The 16,774-nt window shown below is 46.9% G+C and overlaps 1 protein-coding gene across 2 annotated transcripts in view; it reads left to right on the top strand.

Annotated features, from left to right (window-relative positions):
• Window positions 1-7,532: 7,532 nt before the first annotated feature.
• The window catches only part of SAMHD1 (SAM and HD domain containing deoxynucleoside triphosphate triphosphohydrolase 1), a gene marked incomplete at its 5' end in the record, with an annotated part of 28,900 nt that continues 19,658 nt past the window's right edge, over window positions 7,533-16,774 (top strand). For both annotated transcript variants that reach the window (XM_083873036.1, XM_083873037.1), the window contains 4 exons: window positions 7,533-7,695; window positions 7,770-7,836; window positions 14,125-14,197; window positions 15,542-15,702. In XM_083873036.1, the coding sequence (XP_083729162.1) occupies window positions 7,533-7,695; window positions 7,770-7,836; window positions 14,125-14,197; window positions 15,542-15,702 (464 nt within the window). The remainder of the gene's footprint in view (window positions 7,696-7,769; window positions 7,837-14,124; window positions 14,198-15,541; window positions 15,703-16,774) is intronic.

Genomic DNA, 16,774 nt, shown 5'->3' with positions numbered 1-16,774 from the left:
GTTTCTGTGCTAAAAATATAATCAAGTCATTTTGACTTGCTGATTTGGGCCTATAAAAGCTGGACTCATTTTTGAGGTGAATTTGGAGACCTCACCTATGGGTGGATGCACCACATGGGATTTTTCCAGTTGCTGGGAAGGGTTCTCCAGGTCCTTGCTGTGAAATGGGACTCCCCAGCAACTGTGGACTCTAGATGATGGTGGAGTATTTAGGCAATTGGTGATATATCTTTCTCAATCACTATCCTTTCTCTTCTATAGCAATTATTAGGTGCGTTACCTTGTTTATTTTTGCTTGTTGCTAAAGCCAAGTGTGTAGTTTTATTGATTGTATCATTTTACTTTTGTGTTACCTTAATATTCTGTCTTGGTTTGAATAGACATGTATCTGACAAGGAAGATTGGAGTTTCTCTTGGAATGTAAGCCCACCCCACCCCCCCACCCCCACCCCCCCGCTCTCTTTTTCAAATTATTATAAATTTGCAATTAAAAGGCTGTCAGGCAAAGATTTGGGAATAGGTATAGCAGTTCTTTACTAGGGATATTAAAAATACAAATGTAGTAGTACAAAAAGAATAAGCAAACAAACAAGGAATCCTAGAAAACCCTAACACAGTCAGAAATACAACCCTGTTAGTCAGTGTTGTGGTTTGAAAGCAAAATGAATGAGAGGCTCCAAGTCAGGGATATAATTTAATAAGAAGAAAGGTAAAAAGGTTAAAATAAAATAAATGCAATAACACAAAAGATCACTGACAGAGTCAGAATACAACCTGAGCAGGGTGGTGGAAGCAGTCCAGATGAGGTGCTCTTCCTGAAGCAGTGATCCTGTAGAAAGGTCTGGTAGCTCTGGTCCTCTGGGAATCCAGTGGGTAAGGGCTGCTTGTACTGTCCCAAATCTCAGATTATATCCAGGTGAGAATGCTTGGCTCCTCTCCCTGGGCAGAGCATCTCACAATGGGATGAGGAGTTGTGAAGTGGGTCCTTGATGGCCCATTAAACAGAGATAACTCCTGGAGGGAGTTACCTGTGAGTCATGGGCTAGGCGTTAATGGGCCATTAGCAGAAGACACCCCAAAGGCAGGGGCTTGGGAAAACACTGCCCCACCTGGTTTCAACAGTTCATGAAGATGGTGATAGAATAAATACTTTGTGTACATCCTACACTGCAACCCAGAACACTGGGATTGGAAGGAACTTAAAACCTTGTTCCAACTGCCCCTGCCATGGGCAGGGGCGCCTTCCTCTAGACCAGGTTGCCCAAAGACCCATCCAACCTGGTCTCAAACACTTCCAGGGTTGAGGCATCCACCACTGGATTGACTCCTGGTTGGTAGACTCCATGAAGCAGTGCTACAAACTTGCTACCAAGGAACTGAAAAGTTCACAGCAAAGCAGCTTGTGACTTAGCATCAGTTTGTTCCACAACCTCAGGTGCTTGAGCCCCATATTTACACATCAACGAGCTGAAATTTGTGTGACTAAACCCTTGCAGAGCTGTTTTTCTGTGATTGGGAACCACGAGGTATGACAAATAAGTGAAGACAGAAAAGGTCCTTGCAGTAAAGCTGCTGCAGTCCAAGTTCCTTGTTCCTCAGCTGAGGGGTAGCGTTGGCTCATAGGAGCACTGCTGTGGTGTTCACGTGCAGGGGAAAGTGGGCTTCCTTAAACCAAATGTTGCCCATTGCCAGGTGTACAAACCTTCAGGATGAGATACCACATGAGCCCTGTGCCCCATCAGCTTTGCCCAGCCTTGTGGCTCAGATGGAGCCAGGGCAGCATGAGCCCAGGCTGCAGGCGGGCTGGGAACCAAAAGTATGACCTGCCTCTGATGCACCTGTCCTCCCATGCCCTTCTGGTCACTCAAGGAAGTTTAAAAGTTTTAAGAACTGCTACGTGGGAGATGAGTTATGTGCTTATTGCAAACCTTGATTACTGTAATGAAAACAATCAAACTGAGTCATTTTTATTTACTCAGCATCTTTGGCCTTAAAACATATTCAGGTTCTTTCATCTGAGATCTCAGCACTGCTTACACATTTACAGTTTCTTCATGGCTTCATATTGTGTCCCCAGTTTCAATTTCTACCACTCCTCAGACATCAACGAAACCCCCTCATGAGTCATAAAACAGCAACACAAGAGTAATTCCTAATGGGAAATTAAAGAGAAAATCTGTTTCAGTTCCCCGAGTTGTTTAATTGCAGTCTAACCATAAATTTTTCTTGAGGCCACATCTTAGTACAACATTTGGGGTGTGGCAATCTATTATTAACATAGTGCTTATGTGTAAAGAGCAGCTTTTTGGTATTCTCTGCAGGGATGCTAACAACCTTTTAAATTTGACTCTCTAGAAAGCTGAGCTGCAGTAAACACAGAAGCTCTGAATCCACTTCAAGGAGCATTAAGGAAGTGATAATCTCATTTGAAGAATTTGTGAAATCCCTCACTTCCCAGCAGACAGGATGGTTTGCAAGTCTGGAATACAAGAGTCTAATTTCTGAGTTCAGGCTGCCCACAATGCTGTCCCCTTGCTGGCAGGCTTACCTGCAGAAGGAAGTTTACAAAGATAAAAACCTAAAGCCAACCACGTTTTCACAGCTACAACCCTCATCATCCCCTTGCTTGGTAGCTAATCCTTGGGTAAGATTAAGGGAGAAACAAACAAGCAAAGCTGGTGACTACCATGGGCCACCCAGCCAGGACCATGACACTAAATAACATCTGTTAATCAATCACCCTTGCCTTTGTCTGACTTCAACTTGCCAGATGTTAACAGGGAACACCACACAGCTGGTACAAACTAGTCCAAAAAATCACTAGAATACTTGGATAACAACTTAATGGTACAGGTACTAAGGGAGCCGACCAGGAAACGTGCCCTCCGTGATTTGTTGCTACCAGAGAGGGAATCTCTGGTAGGTGAGGGAAGTGGCAACTGGTGACCATCTTGGCCACAGTGATCGCAAAGCAATCAAGTTTAAAATTTCTGATGACAGGAGGAAAAGTGTAAGCAAAACTTCCACCCTGGCCATGAGGAGAGCAGACTTCAGGCCACTTAAGGCATTAAATAAGTAAAGTTCCCAAGGGAAATGCTTTTGAAGGTGCTGTGGCTCCTCTGTGCTGGTAACTTTTTAAGCACCATGCCCTAAGAGCACAGGAACAGGCAATTCCCATATACCAGAAGTCAAGAGGTGAGGCAGAAAGCCAGCTTGACCAAGCAGGGATCTTCCTCTGGAGCTAGGGAGAAAAAAAAAAGTCTGGTCAATGTGAGCAAGCTTGGTGACATGGGAGTGCTCTGTCAATTGGCAGGGGCGATTTGAAGAACACAGACACCAATGGAAAGAATGGTCTTATTTTACTATGAATATGTTGGGGGTTAAGTTTGCTCCTTTTACTTTAAATATTTTTTTCCCCATAAGTTACCAAGGAGATCAAGTGTTGGATACTTAAAGAGTACTTGACCAAAACCAAAGAAATGGCCAAAAGCTTGGTTAGGGGGATTTTTCCTTATCTGTTGTAACTCCAGAAGGGAGGTTGTAACTGCCTTCCCTGATAACAAGCCAGCTGTTAAAAACCGAGTGAGGTATTGTGCCTTATCTCTGCTCAGTCTCACTACCCCCATGGGAATATCTTCTGTTAACTCACCATCAAAGCTCACCAATGGCATGACACATTTCATCATCCTATTGTGAGATGCTCTACCAGAGAGCAGAAGGCAAACCATTTCTACCGAGATAAAGAAGAGCCATGGGTCATCAGGCACTCCGGTGTTCCCACGGGACTCCCAAAAGGAGACTGGACCCACTTTGGGACCCCTGACTCCACAGGACCATCTCTTCCAATAGGACCACATCTGCCACTCCACGAGGACTGACTTTGAACTGTTTCCAATACCCTGACTGTCCTGGGTTGCAGTGTAGGATGTACACAAAGTATTTATTCTATCACCATCTTCATGAACTGTTGAAACCAGGTGGGCTAGTGTTTTCCCAAGCCCCCTGCCTCTTCTGCTAATGGCCTTTGGGGTATCTTCTGCTAATGACCTTTGGGGTGTCTTCTGCTAATGGCCCATTAACGCCTGGCTGATGAGTCACAGGTAACTCCCTCCAGGGGTTATCTCTGTTTAATGGGCCATCAAAGACCCAATTCACACTTCTCATACTATTGTGAGTTGCTCTGCCCAGGGGGAGGAGCCATGCATTCTCACCTAGATATAAGCTGGTATGTGGGACAGTGCATGAGCACTCATCCACTGGATTCCCAGAGAAGCAGGGCTACCAGACCTTTCTACAGGATCACTGCTTCAGGAAGAGCACTTCACCTGGACTGCTTCCACCATCCTGCTCAGGTTGTATTCTGACTCTGTCAGTGATCTTTTGTGTTATTGCATTTATTTTATTTTACTTTTACCTTTTTACCTTTCTTCTTATTAAATTATATCTCTGACTTGGAGCCTCTCATTCATTTTGCTTTCAAACCACAACACCCAGCCATGAACACCAGGAAAGTGCTACAAGAAACTTGTAAATTGAAAAAATAAAAAGCCCTTACACAGGAATAATTCTTCTTCAGGCCGAATTTGTCTATGTACCTTTAGTTTTGTTTACCATTGCAGGGGGATTCATTGGCATAATTTTGGGTTTATGTGCCATGTTGCTGGAGCAGAGGTAACTGGGTTTCCTTTGTGTGCAGCAGCAAGCGGGGATGGGGAACCACTCAGTTCACCTCTATTGCGCACAAACAAGTCCAAAAATAACTTTTTCCTCCTTTCCTTTATTTCACGTGTTTTGTTTATGAAGGAATTTGTGCTACTCAGAACAACACCCAAGTGCAGTATTCTTTTTCTTTCCTGCTACCCAAGAGTGAAACTAGTAATCCCTATCCTCTTGCTGTCCCCTGTGTTCATATCATCTTACAAAATCAGGAGTTTTTTGATTGCGTCCAAAACTGATGTCCTGTTCTTTGAGGATAATCCTCCTTGCTGTTTTTTAGGCCACAAATGCAATGAGCTCCTTTAAAAAAAAAAAAAAGAAATTTATAAGCTCTCCAGATGTATTGGGCCTGTGGATAGGATGTGTGTCCTTAGACTTCTTCCTCTTCCCAAAAATCTTCTTTAGGTAGAGCTATATATAGATCAGTTTTTGACTCTGCTTAGAAGTTAAGAATGGACCGGTGTTCAATTATTCCTTAAAAGGCCAAGCACCAGTGACATTTGTGTGTCACTTGTGTAGGACAGAGGAAATGGAGCAGGTAGGACATTATTTTTTTATAGTTGCATTCCTTAATGGATCTTGTCTGGTTTTGCCTCCTCATGTTGCTTCCAAGAATAATGTTTCCTCTAAAAGGGTGGGACTCAGCCAGTTTCGTTTCAGTGCTGATGGATCAGCACTGAGATAGCCAGAGGGGGTGGAGAGAGACTCTCAGCCAAATGAAAATCAGACAGCAAACATTACATGTTCTTTACTAACAAAAGCCAAGAAGTGAGAAAACAGGATGTTTGCTTACAAGAGGAAATTACTGTAGCATGACAGTAGAGCATGTGAGCTTTGCCCCTCAGAAACAGAGACCTCAAGAAAATAAATAAAGAACTATTTATTATTATGATGATGGAAGGTTTTGCAGTATTCTTTTTCTCCCCTCTACACATCTGAAAGGGAGAAGGAAGTGGGGAGGAGGATGCAGCAACTCCAGACATGCATTGTGTTGGCTTGTGGCTGGCTGCCAGGTCACTCAGACATGCTCTCACCTTCTCTCCTCAGCAGAGTGGGGAGAAAATACCACAAAAGAGCTTTGAGATAGAGACAGGGACCTCACTCACCAGCCACCATCATGGGAAAAAGACAGGAACTAAGGAAAATAATTTGATTTCCAATTAAAAATAGAGTAAGATAATGAGACCCCATGATCAAAACCACCTTCTCCCCACTCAGACCTTTTTTACCTAGGCTCAACTTCATGCTTGACTATCCTACCTCCTCTCTCTGCAAGTGTTGCAGGGGGATGGGGAAGAAGGATGAGGTCAGTTTGTAATGCTCTGTCCCTGCTGCCCCTTCCACCTCACACTCTGCCCCTGCTCCAGCATGGGATCTCCCCACAGCTAAGTCCCTGCTGGGAGCCTGCTCCTGTGTGGGCTCTCCATGGGCCACAGCTTCCTCAAGGGACATGTTCAATTGCTCCCGTGTGGGGTCCTCCATGGGCTGCAGGGTGGATCTGTCTCATCATGGCCTGTACCATGGGCTGCAGGGGATTCTGGTGCCTGGAGCACCTCCTGCCCCTCATTCTTTCCTGGCCTTGGTGCCTGCAAGGCTGTGGCTCTCGCATCTTCTGGCTCCTCCCTCCCAGCGACAGCTGCGTCACAGTGGATTTGTCTTGAAGGCCCCTTGAGGCAGCTCTGCCCAGCATAGGAACAAATTCTGCTGTCGGTGCACAGAGGCCACCACTGCCCTCGTTTCCCAAACCTAGCCATGTAAACTGGGCACATGTATGGATACTGCTGAGGGATAAAGTGCAACCTTCCCCATGGGAGCCCATGCAGCATCGCAGTGAGCACAGCATGTGCTGGGCATCATACAACTGCTGGGTCACGCAGGGAGCTAGGTGGTGTACAGAAGTCTGGATCTCTGGGATCTCTGTTGGGGCTGGTGATGGCCATGGAGTGATAGGCTTTTCCCAAGGAGGAGTGCCTGGCACACCCTCAGTCCACGGGGTTGCTGAAAGCAGTGAGTGGGCTCTCCTAGAACCTGTGCTGGTGAGAGTATCTCGTCCACTGGGCACCATGTGCAGCCATCACATGTGGCAGACACAGCTCTGAGAAGGCTGTCGGGGTGGACCAAGGCAGCAGGGATTTTGCCAGCCTTGCTCTGTGGGGTCAAAGCCAAAGTTTTAGGCCCCTTCCGGGGCCTTTGAGGCACTCAGAGGCCTTGGGGCAACTGACCCGTTTTCATGGATATTGGGACATTACATGAGAACAAGATACGTAAAAATCAGCCCATGTGTCTCTGCCTGGGATGGCTATGGTGTCCATTACCATGGCTGGAAGCAACGGGGCACCGGGCAGCTGTGGTGAGGCTGCTTCCATGGCCCTTGATGTCTTGGGAATGAGATCTTGAACGAGTTCAAGATTTGGGTGCCTTCAGCAGTATTGTTTGACGGCAGCAATGCTGTGGCATTTTGGGAGCAGCACGCGGCAGCTGGTGTTTGTGATGATGGCTGGGATCTGGGATGACCAGGCAGTGCCGGTGCAGGGTTCCAGGTAGTCCACGTGAATCCCCTAGAGCAGGGCGCCGCCAACACACCGGGTCGCCGCGGCGAACATGCACCGTTGAGCCCCAGAGAGGACCCTGCCGCCCTGCGAGGTGAGGCGGGCTCCGCGGGCGGGCAGAGGCTCCTCCCGGGGCCGGGGCTCCCCGCTGACCCCTCAGCGCGGCCGGCCGCCATGCCGAAGGGCGGCCGAGGGCCCGCGAGGGGCGATGACGTCACTGTGCGCCGGACCCTCGAGCCGGTGGCGCCTGCGCGGTGGCGGTGCGGGATGGGGAGCCCGGCGGGCGCTCCCGCCAAGCGCGCGCGGTGCGACGGGCCCCGCGGACCCGGCAGCGACCACAGCGACCCGCGGCTGTGGGACACGGAGCGGCTCTGCCAGCACCTCTCCCGCTGCGGCGTGGGCGATCCCAGCCTGCTGCGCCGCTTCCGAGGTACGGCGGGCCGGGGCCGGGACCGGGGCCGTGCGGTCCCGCCTCTGGCACTGACGCTTCTCTTGCTCCCACAGAGAGCGGAGTCACCGGAAGGATGCTGCTGGACCTGCCGGCCTGCGCCCCCGAGCTCATCCGCGTCTGGTGAGGGCCGCCCGCGGGGAAACGGGAGCCGAGGCCCAGGAGCTGCGGCGGGTGGGCCATGCCCGCAGGGAGCGGCTGCACAGGCGCATGGCCGGGCTCAGCGCGGCTCTGGGCCGCGGCTGCCCCAAACACCTCGGGCAGAGCTGTGCAGGGGGGAACGGGCACCCTGGGGCTGATCCCCGACCCTCCGAGCACTTCCCGTTCCCTGCTGATCCCAGCACAACCACGGCGCGGGCGCTCGCTGCCCAAATAACCATGAGAAGCAAAAAAGTCGATCTTTTAGAAAAGGTTTAATGAAAATTAAACCTGCCATCCCTGGGTAGCACAATGAGCTTTGGAGTGTTGCTGGGAACACAAGAGTGAGCTCCAGGGGTTCTGACGGGAACTTATTTTTCTGCTTGAATTTGCTGCTGCTCCAACTCCAGGGATGACAGCGGTCCCGATGTTTGACAGAGTGGGAGGTATCGCTCAGGAGAGGCCAAGTGTCACCTGTCTCCCTGGGAGAAATCCAGGGTATTGACAGGTCAGCCTTGCAGCAGCTGCTGGGACTTGGCTCTCTGTTGTGTGTCCTAGCAGAATAGGGGCCTGTGGCTGAGTCCCCACCACCCTGAGCAGTCCAGAGCAGGCAGTCCGGCTGGTAGTGGTCACCTGCTGCGAACACAGGGACACTGGATGCTGTTCTAAAGTGTGTAAAGGATGTTTCCAGCAGTGAGGGAATGACTGGTCCCAAAACCCTTGTAATCTTTCTGATGGTGAACATGTTTTCTTGCTTTTTTGAAACAGCAGAGAGTATGAATCTGTCCTACTATTCTGTGTGTTGGCCCTTTCTTTGCCCCTTCTCTGCCCCACTGGGGATCCTCTCTTGCTCCCCTCTAGTGAGATGTGAGCCTGCTTACTCACCACATACTTCCTGGTGGTTTTTAATCTTGTAATGTCTTTTCTTTTCTTCTTTGTTAACCTTGTTTATACTATTTCCTTCAAATTTGTCTCAAAACCCACCTGCTGGCTCCAGCTGTTTGCTGATGTTGTGGTTGGTGGCCTTGAGGTAGGCTGGGGTGTGTAATCTGGCAGGTCCACACAAGTGCAGAGCTGTGCTTTCTGCTGGGGGTTAGAGCACTTTGGTGTTGGGTCCTTGCCTGAAAACTCATCAGAGCTCATATTGTGCTGGGGGTGAGGTCTCTTTCTTTTATTGAGACATCAGCATACAGAGGGAAAGTGGGAAAGGGCGGGTGTCTGGGCGTGTGTATTGGAAGAGAATAAAGAGCTGGTGTCACACAGTGGGACAAGGCAGAAGCACTGTGCTTTGGACAAGGTAAGACGTGCTGGAGTCATTAAGGTATTTTTGATTTCTCTTTTTGTGGAAGAGGGGTTTAACTGCAACTGTTTGAAGTATGCAGATGGAAATGCTGTGATGTCATGGAAGGCAGCTGAGGATTTTGTTTATTGCTGAAGTACCAGGTAATTGCCTGACTGAAATGACAAGCTGGTGTCTAGTTTTATTTAGGACTTGCCAGGAGGCTGGTTGCTTCTAGTAGGGAAGGAGTATCAGGTGTCCACGACACATTGGACATGTGCAGCCAGTCTGGGGAGTCAGAAACTGTCAGTGCTGAACATGGACAGCAGGATGGGATAGCCAGGAGTCCCTCAGTGTGGGTACATACAGGTGATGGTACAGGGCTGTGGAGAGCTGTCAGTTGATGTAGAGAGCAGATGGTGGTGGGTTTACAGGCTTGTGGGTTTTCTTTGTATAAGATATTGTTGACTTTGTATAAGTTCCTTCTGTGAGATCTGACATCTTGTTTCTATTAAGCTAAAAGTGTTGAAAGTTGGATGAGAAATTACTCAGGTGTTCTGCTTTTTGTAAACATCTCTGCTTTGCACTAAGAACAATTCTTTTGCTATCCATGACACACTGTCCTGCAGTAACTTTGATAATTTCTCTGTGACAGGCCACTAATTAATGCATGTCTTTAGTTCCTCCGCTTCCTGGATGTTCAGAGGTGAGAGCTTGGGCCAAAGGTGCCTGGAGGCACCACAGTGGGTTTCCCAGGTGTTCTCATGTTGCTGGCAGTAGATATTTCATGTGGTGTGCAGTGTGCTGCATGCTGAACACAGATGGTGAGGGAGGCTGTCTGGCTGACCTCTTCAGGCACAGGAAAGGGATTTTCTTGTATTTGTGGCGTGTGCCATGAAGGAGGATGTGGAGAAAGCAGGGAGGGGAGTGGATGAGGGAGTGCCAGTTGTCACCATTTCCAAGCAGCCAGCAGTAATGCTGCTTTAGCTGTTGGAGGAATTCTGCCTGCAGAGCTCTGGAAAACTATAGTTTCCTGTGTTAACAGGATTTCTCTTGCTTAGGGGGCTCTGACCTTGTAGACTTCAGGTGAAAAATGCGTTGCAGCTGTTTCCTATCTGAAGGAGCACCAAAAGCAGGGAAGGTGGGGCATCTAGACAATTGGTCATACCAGGATCCAGCATACAGGGTCTAACCTTTCCCCAGTTCTCCTCCCCATCCCACCAGAGCAGCGAGGCAGCTGTGTGGGACTGAGTTCCCCTTTGGGGTTAATCCACCACAATCCTTCTTGGTGCCCAGTTTGGGACACAAAGGTTGTGATTATGACAGATCTGAACAGAGATCTCAGGTTTGAGAAGAGTAATTCATATTAAAATACAATTAGTATGGCCAGCAGAACTAGGGAAGTGATTCTTCCCCTGTACTGGTTAGGCCACTGGTTGTGCCACACCCTGAGTGTTGTGTCCAGTTCTGGGTTCCCCAATTTAGGAAGGATGTTGAGATGCTGGATGTCCAGAGAAGGGCAGCAAAGCTGCTGAAGGGTCTGGAACTCAAGCCTTATGAGGAGTGGCTGAGGGAGCTGGGGTTATTTAGCCTGGAGAAGAGGAGGCTCAGGAGAGACCTTACCACTCTCTACAGCTCCCTGAAAGGAGGGTGCAGCCAGGTAGGGGGTTGGTCTCTTCTCTCAGGCAACAAGTGACAGGATAAGAGGACGCAATCTTAAGCTGTGCCAGGGTGAGTTTAGTCTAGACATTAGGAAAAAATCATTAACAAGGAGTGATTGGGCATTGGGATGGGCTGCCCAGGAGGGACGGGATGGAGTCATCATCCATGAAGGTGTATAAAAAAAGACTGAATATGTCAGTGCCATGGTTTAGTTGATTAGGTGATGTTAGGTCATAGGCTGGACTTGATGATCTCAAAGGTCTTTTCCAACCTGGCTAGTTCTGTGTGAAAAAATAAGTTGTTAGAAGCATTCATCATATTAGTTTAATAATTGCTGGTCATAATGTTGATTTCTTTGCTCTCAGAGTTGTATCACGGAACACATGCTGGTCTGGGTATCACCAAGGGTGCTTTTTATCTTAGAATTGTGGAATGGTTTGGGTTGGAAGAGACCTTAAATATCATCTCATTCAGACCCCAGCCATGCAAGGCAGGGACACCTTCCGCTATCCCAGGCTGCTACAAGCCATGTCCAACCTGGCCTTGAACGCTTCCAGGGATGGGGTGGCCACAGCTTCTCTGGGCAACCTATGCCAGGACCTCAGCACCTTCAACAGGGAATGTTTTTTTTCCTAATACCCTGTGACTGTGCCCTCTGCCAGTTTAAAACCATTGCCCCTTGTCCTGACAGTATCTGCTCTTATAAGAAGTCCCTTTCCCTCCTTTTTATAGGTCCCCTTAAGGTATTGGGAGGCTTCAGTGAGGTCTCCCTGCAGACTTCCCTTCTCCAGGCTAAACAGCCTCAGCTCTCTCCCAGCCTGTCTGCATAGGAGAGGGGCTCCCCAGCTCTGCCTTCTGACAGTCCAAGCAGCAGCTACAGCCCCGGAGCTCCCTGTTAGGGAAAGCAGTACCAAGTGGTTGAGAGAAACACTGCTGATCAACAGCTCAAACATCACATGCCTGTAATATTTTAGTGATTGTGAATTTTTAAATAATTTGGATGAGAATAAGTAGTGCATCAAGCAGTGCTTTTTCCTAATAGTTGACACTTTATAGTCTTGTTGTCTGTTAAATTTTATGTTGAAAGACTGATCTCAAACCAATCTTGGTGGTTAACTGCTGGAGAAGAAGTATTTTCTCGTGATAGTATTTGCTGTCGTAGTGAGACTGAAAACATTTAGCTCAAGGGCAAGGCTTGCAGACAGAGTTGGTAAAAGTAGGTGTGATAGAACATATTCTCTCTCTCTCTCTCTCTCGAGTTGTCTTGCGTGTGCTCTTAGACTGCTGTGGCTACAGCAGAGTACCTGCACTGGAAGTTTAGCTGTGTGTTGGGAAGGAGACCTTTAATCATTTATTAAAAATGACACCAAAAGTTCTTTGCAAAATAGAAGAATCAGTCTCAACAAAATCAGAACATGTTTTGTTCAACTCCACCAGCAAAACTGCAGTGGTTTGGCTGGTGGAATTGAAATTAATTTATGTAAAATTCAAGTTAATTTGACAAAATTAAACTAATACACAGTTGACTAACTGGAAGAAATTTGTATAAAAATCATTTGTTGTGACTGACATTTTAGTTTAAGGAAGTATTGCATCCTTAATAAATGTCAGTTATTCAGATACTGCATGTTGTCTTTCCCATAAGTTTCAAGGACTCCAGGTGCAGCTTACACAATTTTTTTTGTCAGTTTCATAGTGGTTTTATTTCTCAGTTCTGTGTAAGTGGGAGAAGTGCCGCAGCCCAGTGGGCCTTCAGGTGCTGTGGCAGTTCCTGACAGTAGCACCTTGTCTTGGTTTGGGAAGACAGGTATCTGCCAGCGAAAGCTGGAGTTTCCCTTGGAGTGGAGAGTGTAAACCACCCCCTTTTTTCCTATTATAAATTTGCAGTCAGAGGCTTTTAGGCAAAGATTTGGGGGGTAGGAATAGCAGTTCTTTACTAATATGTATAACAAAGCAAAAGCAACAACTACAGCATTGATAACAAAACAGTACCAAGAACCTTGAGGGCTTTGCTTCACAAAAACCCAGGGCAGTTTAGTCTCTGTGCCTCTGCAGGACTCTCAGAGCACCAGGGTGGAACAGTGGAGAGTCCTGGGCTGGTGGCTGGAATGGCAGGATGTCCCAGCAGGGCAGGGGGTGCAGGGTCACACTGTAGCAAAAAGAGCAGCGCTGAAGCCGCGATGGTGGGGCAGGGCTGGCCCAGCTCCAGCAGGGTGGCCGAGGAGCTCAGAATTCCAGGGCGAGCAGATGATGGTAGATTTCCCAGGACTGGACCCCCTGGGCGACAGTGAACTCCTCTCGCAGCAAGCAGCAACCCAGCCGTTCTTTCTCCCCAAACACCAAAGAAAAAAAAAGAGCATGAACCTGCCTCCAGCTCTGTCCTTTACCTGCCCCAGAACTCGCATTATCTCTCCCTCCGAGCTTTGGCCACCTCTTTGTTTTGGTCAAGTACTCTTAAGTGTCCAACATTTAATTTTCTTCGTAACTTACAGGGAAAAAATTCTTTAGAGTGAAAAAGGAACAAACCTAAACCCCAACACACCTTTATCAAGGCACTCTGTGTGCCAGGTGCACTGGCACTCTCAGGTTTGGGGAGAGTGATTCAGCTCTTGTGAAAGGCTGTCAAGGCAGCCTTGGTCCAGGGGGAGGTCAGGCAACACCAGGAAGCACCACGTGAGACAAGTTCGTCTTTTCCTAGGGTCTTCTTTATTCAGGAGCTCCTGGGGTCCAAAGAACCCAGATGCTCAGGGAAGCAGACTTTTATACATTTATCTGAGGACGGGGATAAGAATTTGGACCAATCAGGACATGGATTAGGAAAAGAACCAATCAATGAACAGATCCAAAATACACCGAAAGGAGAACAGAGAAACTAGGAACTGTCTGAATGACAAATCAGGGAGGAACAATGTGCATACTGCATACAGCAAAGATTCATGGAAGTGTTTCAGTTACCTCACCATGACTCACAGGGAAGTCAGTTAGAAAGATCACCCAGAGGGCAAGGCCTGCCGCCTCAGAAACATCTTATGTGCTGGACACGCTCCAAGGGAGAAGTAATCCCCTTTGTGACGGCCTGGGGGGCTGCCACAGAGAAGCATTTATGCTGCTCTACAGACGTGTTGTGTAGCTATTTGTTTCCTTCCTTCCATGTTTTGTTTTAGAAGGATAAATGCTTTCAATATTTTTCTGAAAAAGTTGCAGTTGTAGTCTTCTTCTGTCAGGGAATATTAAAGTAATGTGAACTCACATAACTAATTCCAAATGTACTGCAAGTTGTAAAGAGAAGTGCATTGCAGACTTTGCTCTCAGTGTCTCTTTTTCCTTTCTAGCTGTCCAGCTGAGCGACTGGAAGTGCTGGCGTGCCTGACACAGCTGCAACAGCAGCACATGGAGTTGATGAAGGTAACCCATGCTATGGGGACACCATGGCCAGGTCCTGCCCCAAGCCCTCCATAGGGCTCTGCTCCTCCTTTCTGCCTCCCCTCTCTTGGCTAGATGCTACCAGCTGGTGCCTTTCTTTTGCACAGCAGCAAACTCTGGGCCCTTGGTAGTGGTGGTCTGTGAAAAACCACTTTAATAGAAGAAATACTAGAATCATTATGTGTAAGCTTTCAGTGGGCACCTGCAGGTTGTGAGGGATTAAATGTGCAGAAGAGCTGTTTGACATGCGTTGGAGAAATTCCCCTTTCACATCCATCTGTGTAGAGCCTCCCTTTGGTTTATTTTATTAGTTTTTCTCCAGGTTTATTTTATTAGCTTTTCCTCAGGCTTGGGTTAACAGACTCCTCCTCACTTTCACTGTTTCCTGTGTCCACCTGTTTTTCCCAGTGGTCTGTGTTGGTTTACTGGGGCCAGGACTGCACATTCTGTAGTAGTCTGCATATCTGCTACAGCTTTCCCAGCTCAGTGACCAAAGGTAGAGAGCACAGAAAAACCTTATTTGCCTCAGTGTTTTACAAAGATGTGTGTGTGTGGTGGAATGGTTTTGCCTGCAGTTTGACAGCAAAGATTAAAGATTAAATGTGTTTATCTTCTCTACTGAGTCCCTGTAGTTACTGAGATGTCTCTAAAAGTATGAGCTTATCAGGAAATACTTCTTTCATATTTTAGTCATCTTGGGGATTTGCACTTTGTTTTAAGAAAAAAGTAAGTCATAATTTCCACTCAGCAAAATTGCATTTGATTTTAAAAACTTGAATAATATCAGATCAAACACTTGATATCTCAGACATGCATTGGAGTATCCTGCTTTAATTGGAATAGCAGATTAATAAAGACAGCAGTTTTTGCATGTTAAGTTTTGGAATTGCACAGATGGAGATAACATTTTTTAGGCATTTTGACCTTCCCTTGCTATGTGAAATAGGCAGTTTTATTATTTTGGTGTAAAGGTTTAGTAATTCTCCAAGATAAGTTTGGTTGCGCAGAGAGGTTGAGGATTCCCCGTGCCTGGAAGTGTTCATGGTCAGATTGGACAGAGCTTGGAGCAACCTGGTCTAGTGGAATGTGTCCCTGCCTGTGGTAGTATGCTGGAACAGGATCTTTAAGGTCCCTTCCAACCTCAACCATCCTATGATTCTGTGATAGATCTTGATATAGGGTTGGCAGGATATGTCTGTTTTACAGAAGATGAACAGTCTCTCCCACCAAATACTTGACCATTCTTGATACCTTTTACCTTGGTGCCTGTTTATTTTCTGAGTCAAATTTTAAATTTGTTGTTGTTGTTTGTTTTTTCTCCCATAGGTTTTTAATGATCCTATTCATGGGCACATTGAATTGCATCCCCTGCTTGTTCGGATCATCGACACCCCTCAATTCCAGCGCCTCCGGTACATCAAGCAGTTGGGTGGCACCTACTTTGTTTTTCCGGGAGCCTCTCACAACCGCTTTGAACACTCCCTAGGGTAAGGTGGTGGTTCTGGTACACACATCTCTGACATATCCCTGAAATTGTTTCTGCTGCTGTGGAGTGCCAGCCAGGGGGCATTGCTGTCTGAGCGTTGGTGAAAACTGCTGGGGGAGCATTCTGATCTCAAATGTTCCTGGATGTCCTGTGTGATTGTGAGCTATTCCCTTGAACATCTTTTAATAAAGACAGATAAACAAACTTACAAAATTAATCAATATTAGATTTCTTTCCCCACCCTTTATTATTCTAAGAATAATGTTAGCTAAAAACTGTAAGTGCTTTATGTTCCCCCAGTCAAAATACAAGTTTTAAAGCATAAACTTACATTAGTAAGTGTACCACTTAAGTGTACATAAGCTACTCTTATGATCTGCCAGACAGTTGTAATCCCCACTCATCATCTAGCACAGGAAAATCCATTTGATCTGTAATGTTTGCCTTTGTAGGCAGATGTGCTTCTTGCAATCATTGGCAGGTTATCAGGCTGATAGCTGTAATTCCGTTAAGCAGAAACATGATGGATGCAAGGATTCATAGAGCGTTGCTCAGTCATTCATACTCCTCAGGAAAGCTGGTGAATGACAAATTTGAGCTTGTTTAAAGGGTATATCTCAAGGGACAGTGAAATTAAACCAGCAAGTGGTTTTTATTCAGGTGATCTGGCCAGCCTAAAGTTGCTTTTGTTGGTGCTGAAATTTTTTGGATTAGTTCTGGGTTACTTAAAACGAGATTCAAATGGCTGCTTGCAAAAGGGTCAGATGAATGAGGCAGCCTCAACTGATTGTATTTGGTAGGCCAAAAAGACAGAAACGTGGTTGAATATAAACGTTTTCGCAACAGAAGTCTGAAAACTCAAGTTGTATCAGCAACTTTTCTTTTGAACAGTTCCACTGATCTATCAAGTTAAATTTAGGACAGTTGTTCTCAGAAAAAGTGAGTTTTGTGTGCTTATTGGTCTAGTAAAAAGCCATCTAACAGTGAAATTTAGACTAATGAAACATATTACCTTGTCATAGAAAGCCTTGTCTTGCTTTAAGCTGTTCTGAAAGGGGAACTGTTGAGTCAAG

This window comes from Zosterops lateralis (genome assembly GCF_965231275.1).
Source record: "Zosterops lateralis genome assembly, chromosome: 16".
Classification (NCBI taxonomy): Eukaryota; Metazoa; Chordata; class Aves; order Passeriformes; family Zosteropidae; genus Zosterops; species Zosterops lateralis.
The sequence above is the reverse complement of the archived record's forward strand: the minus strand, read 5'-3'. Positions and strand labels throughout refer to the sequence as shown.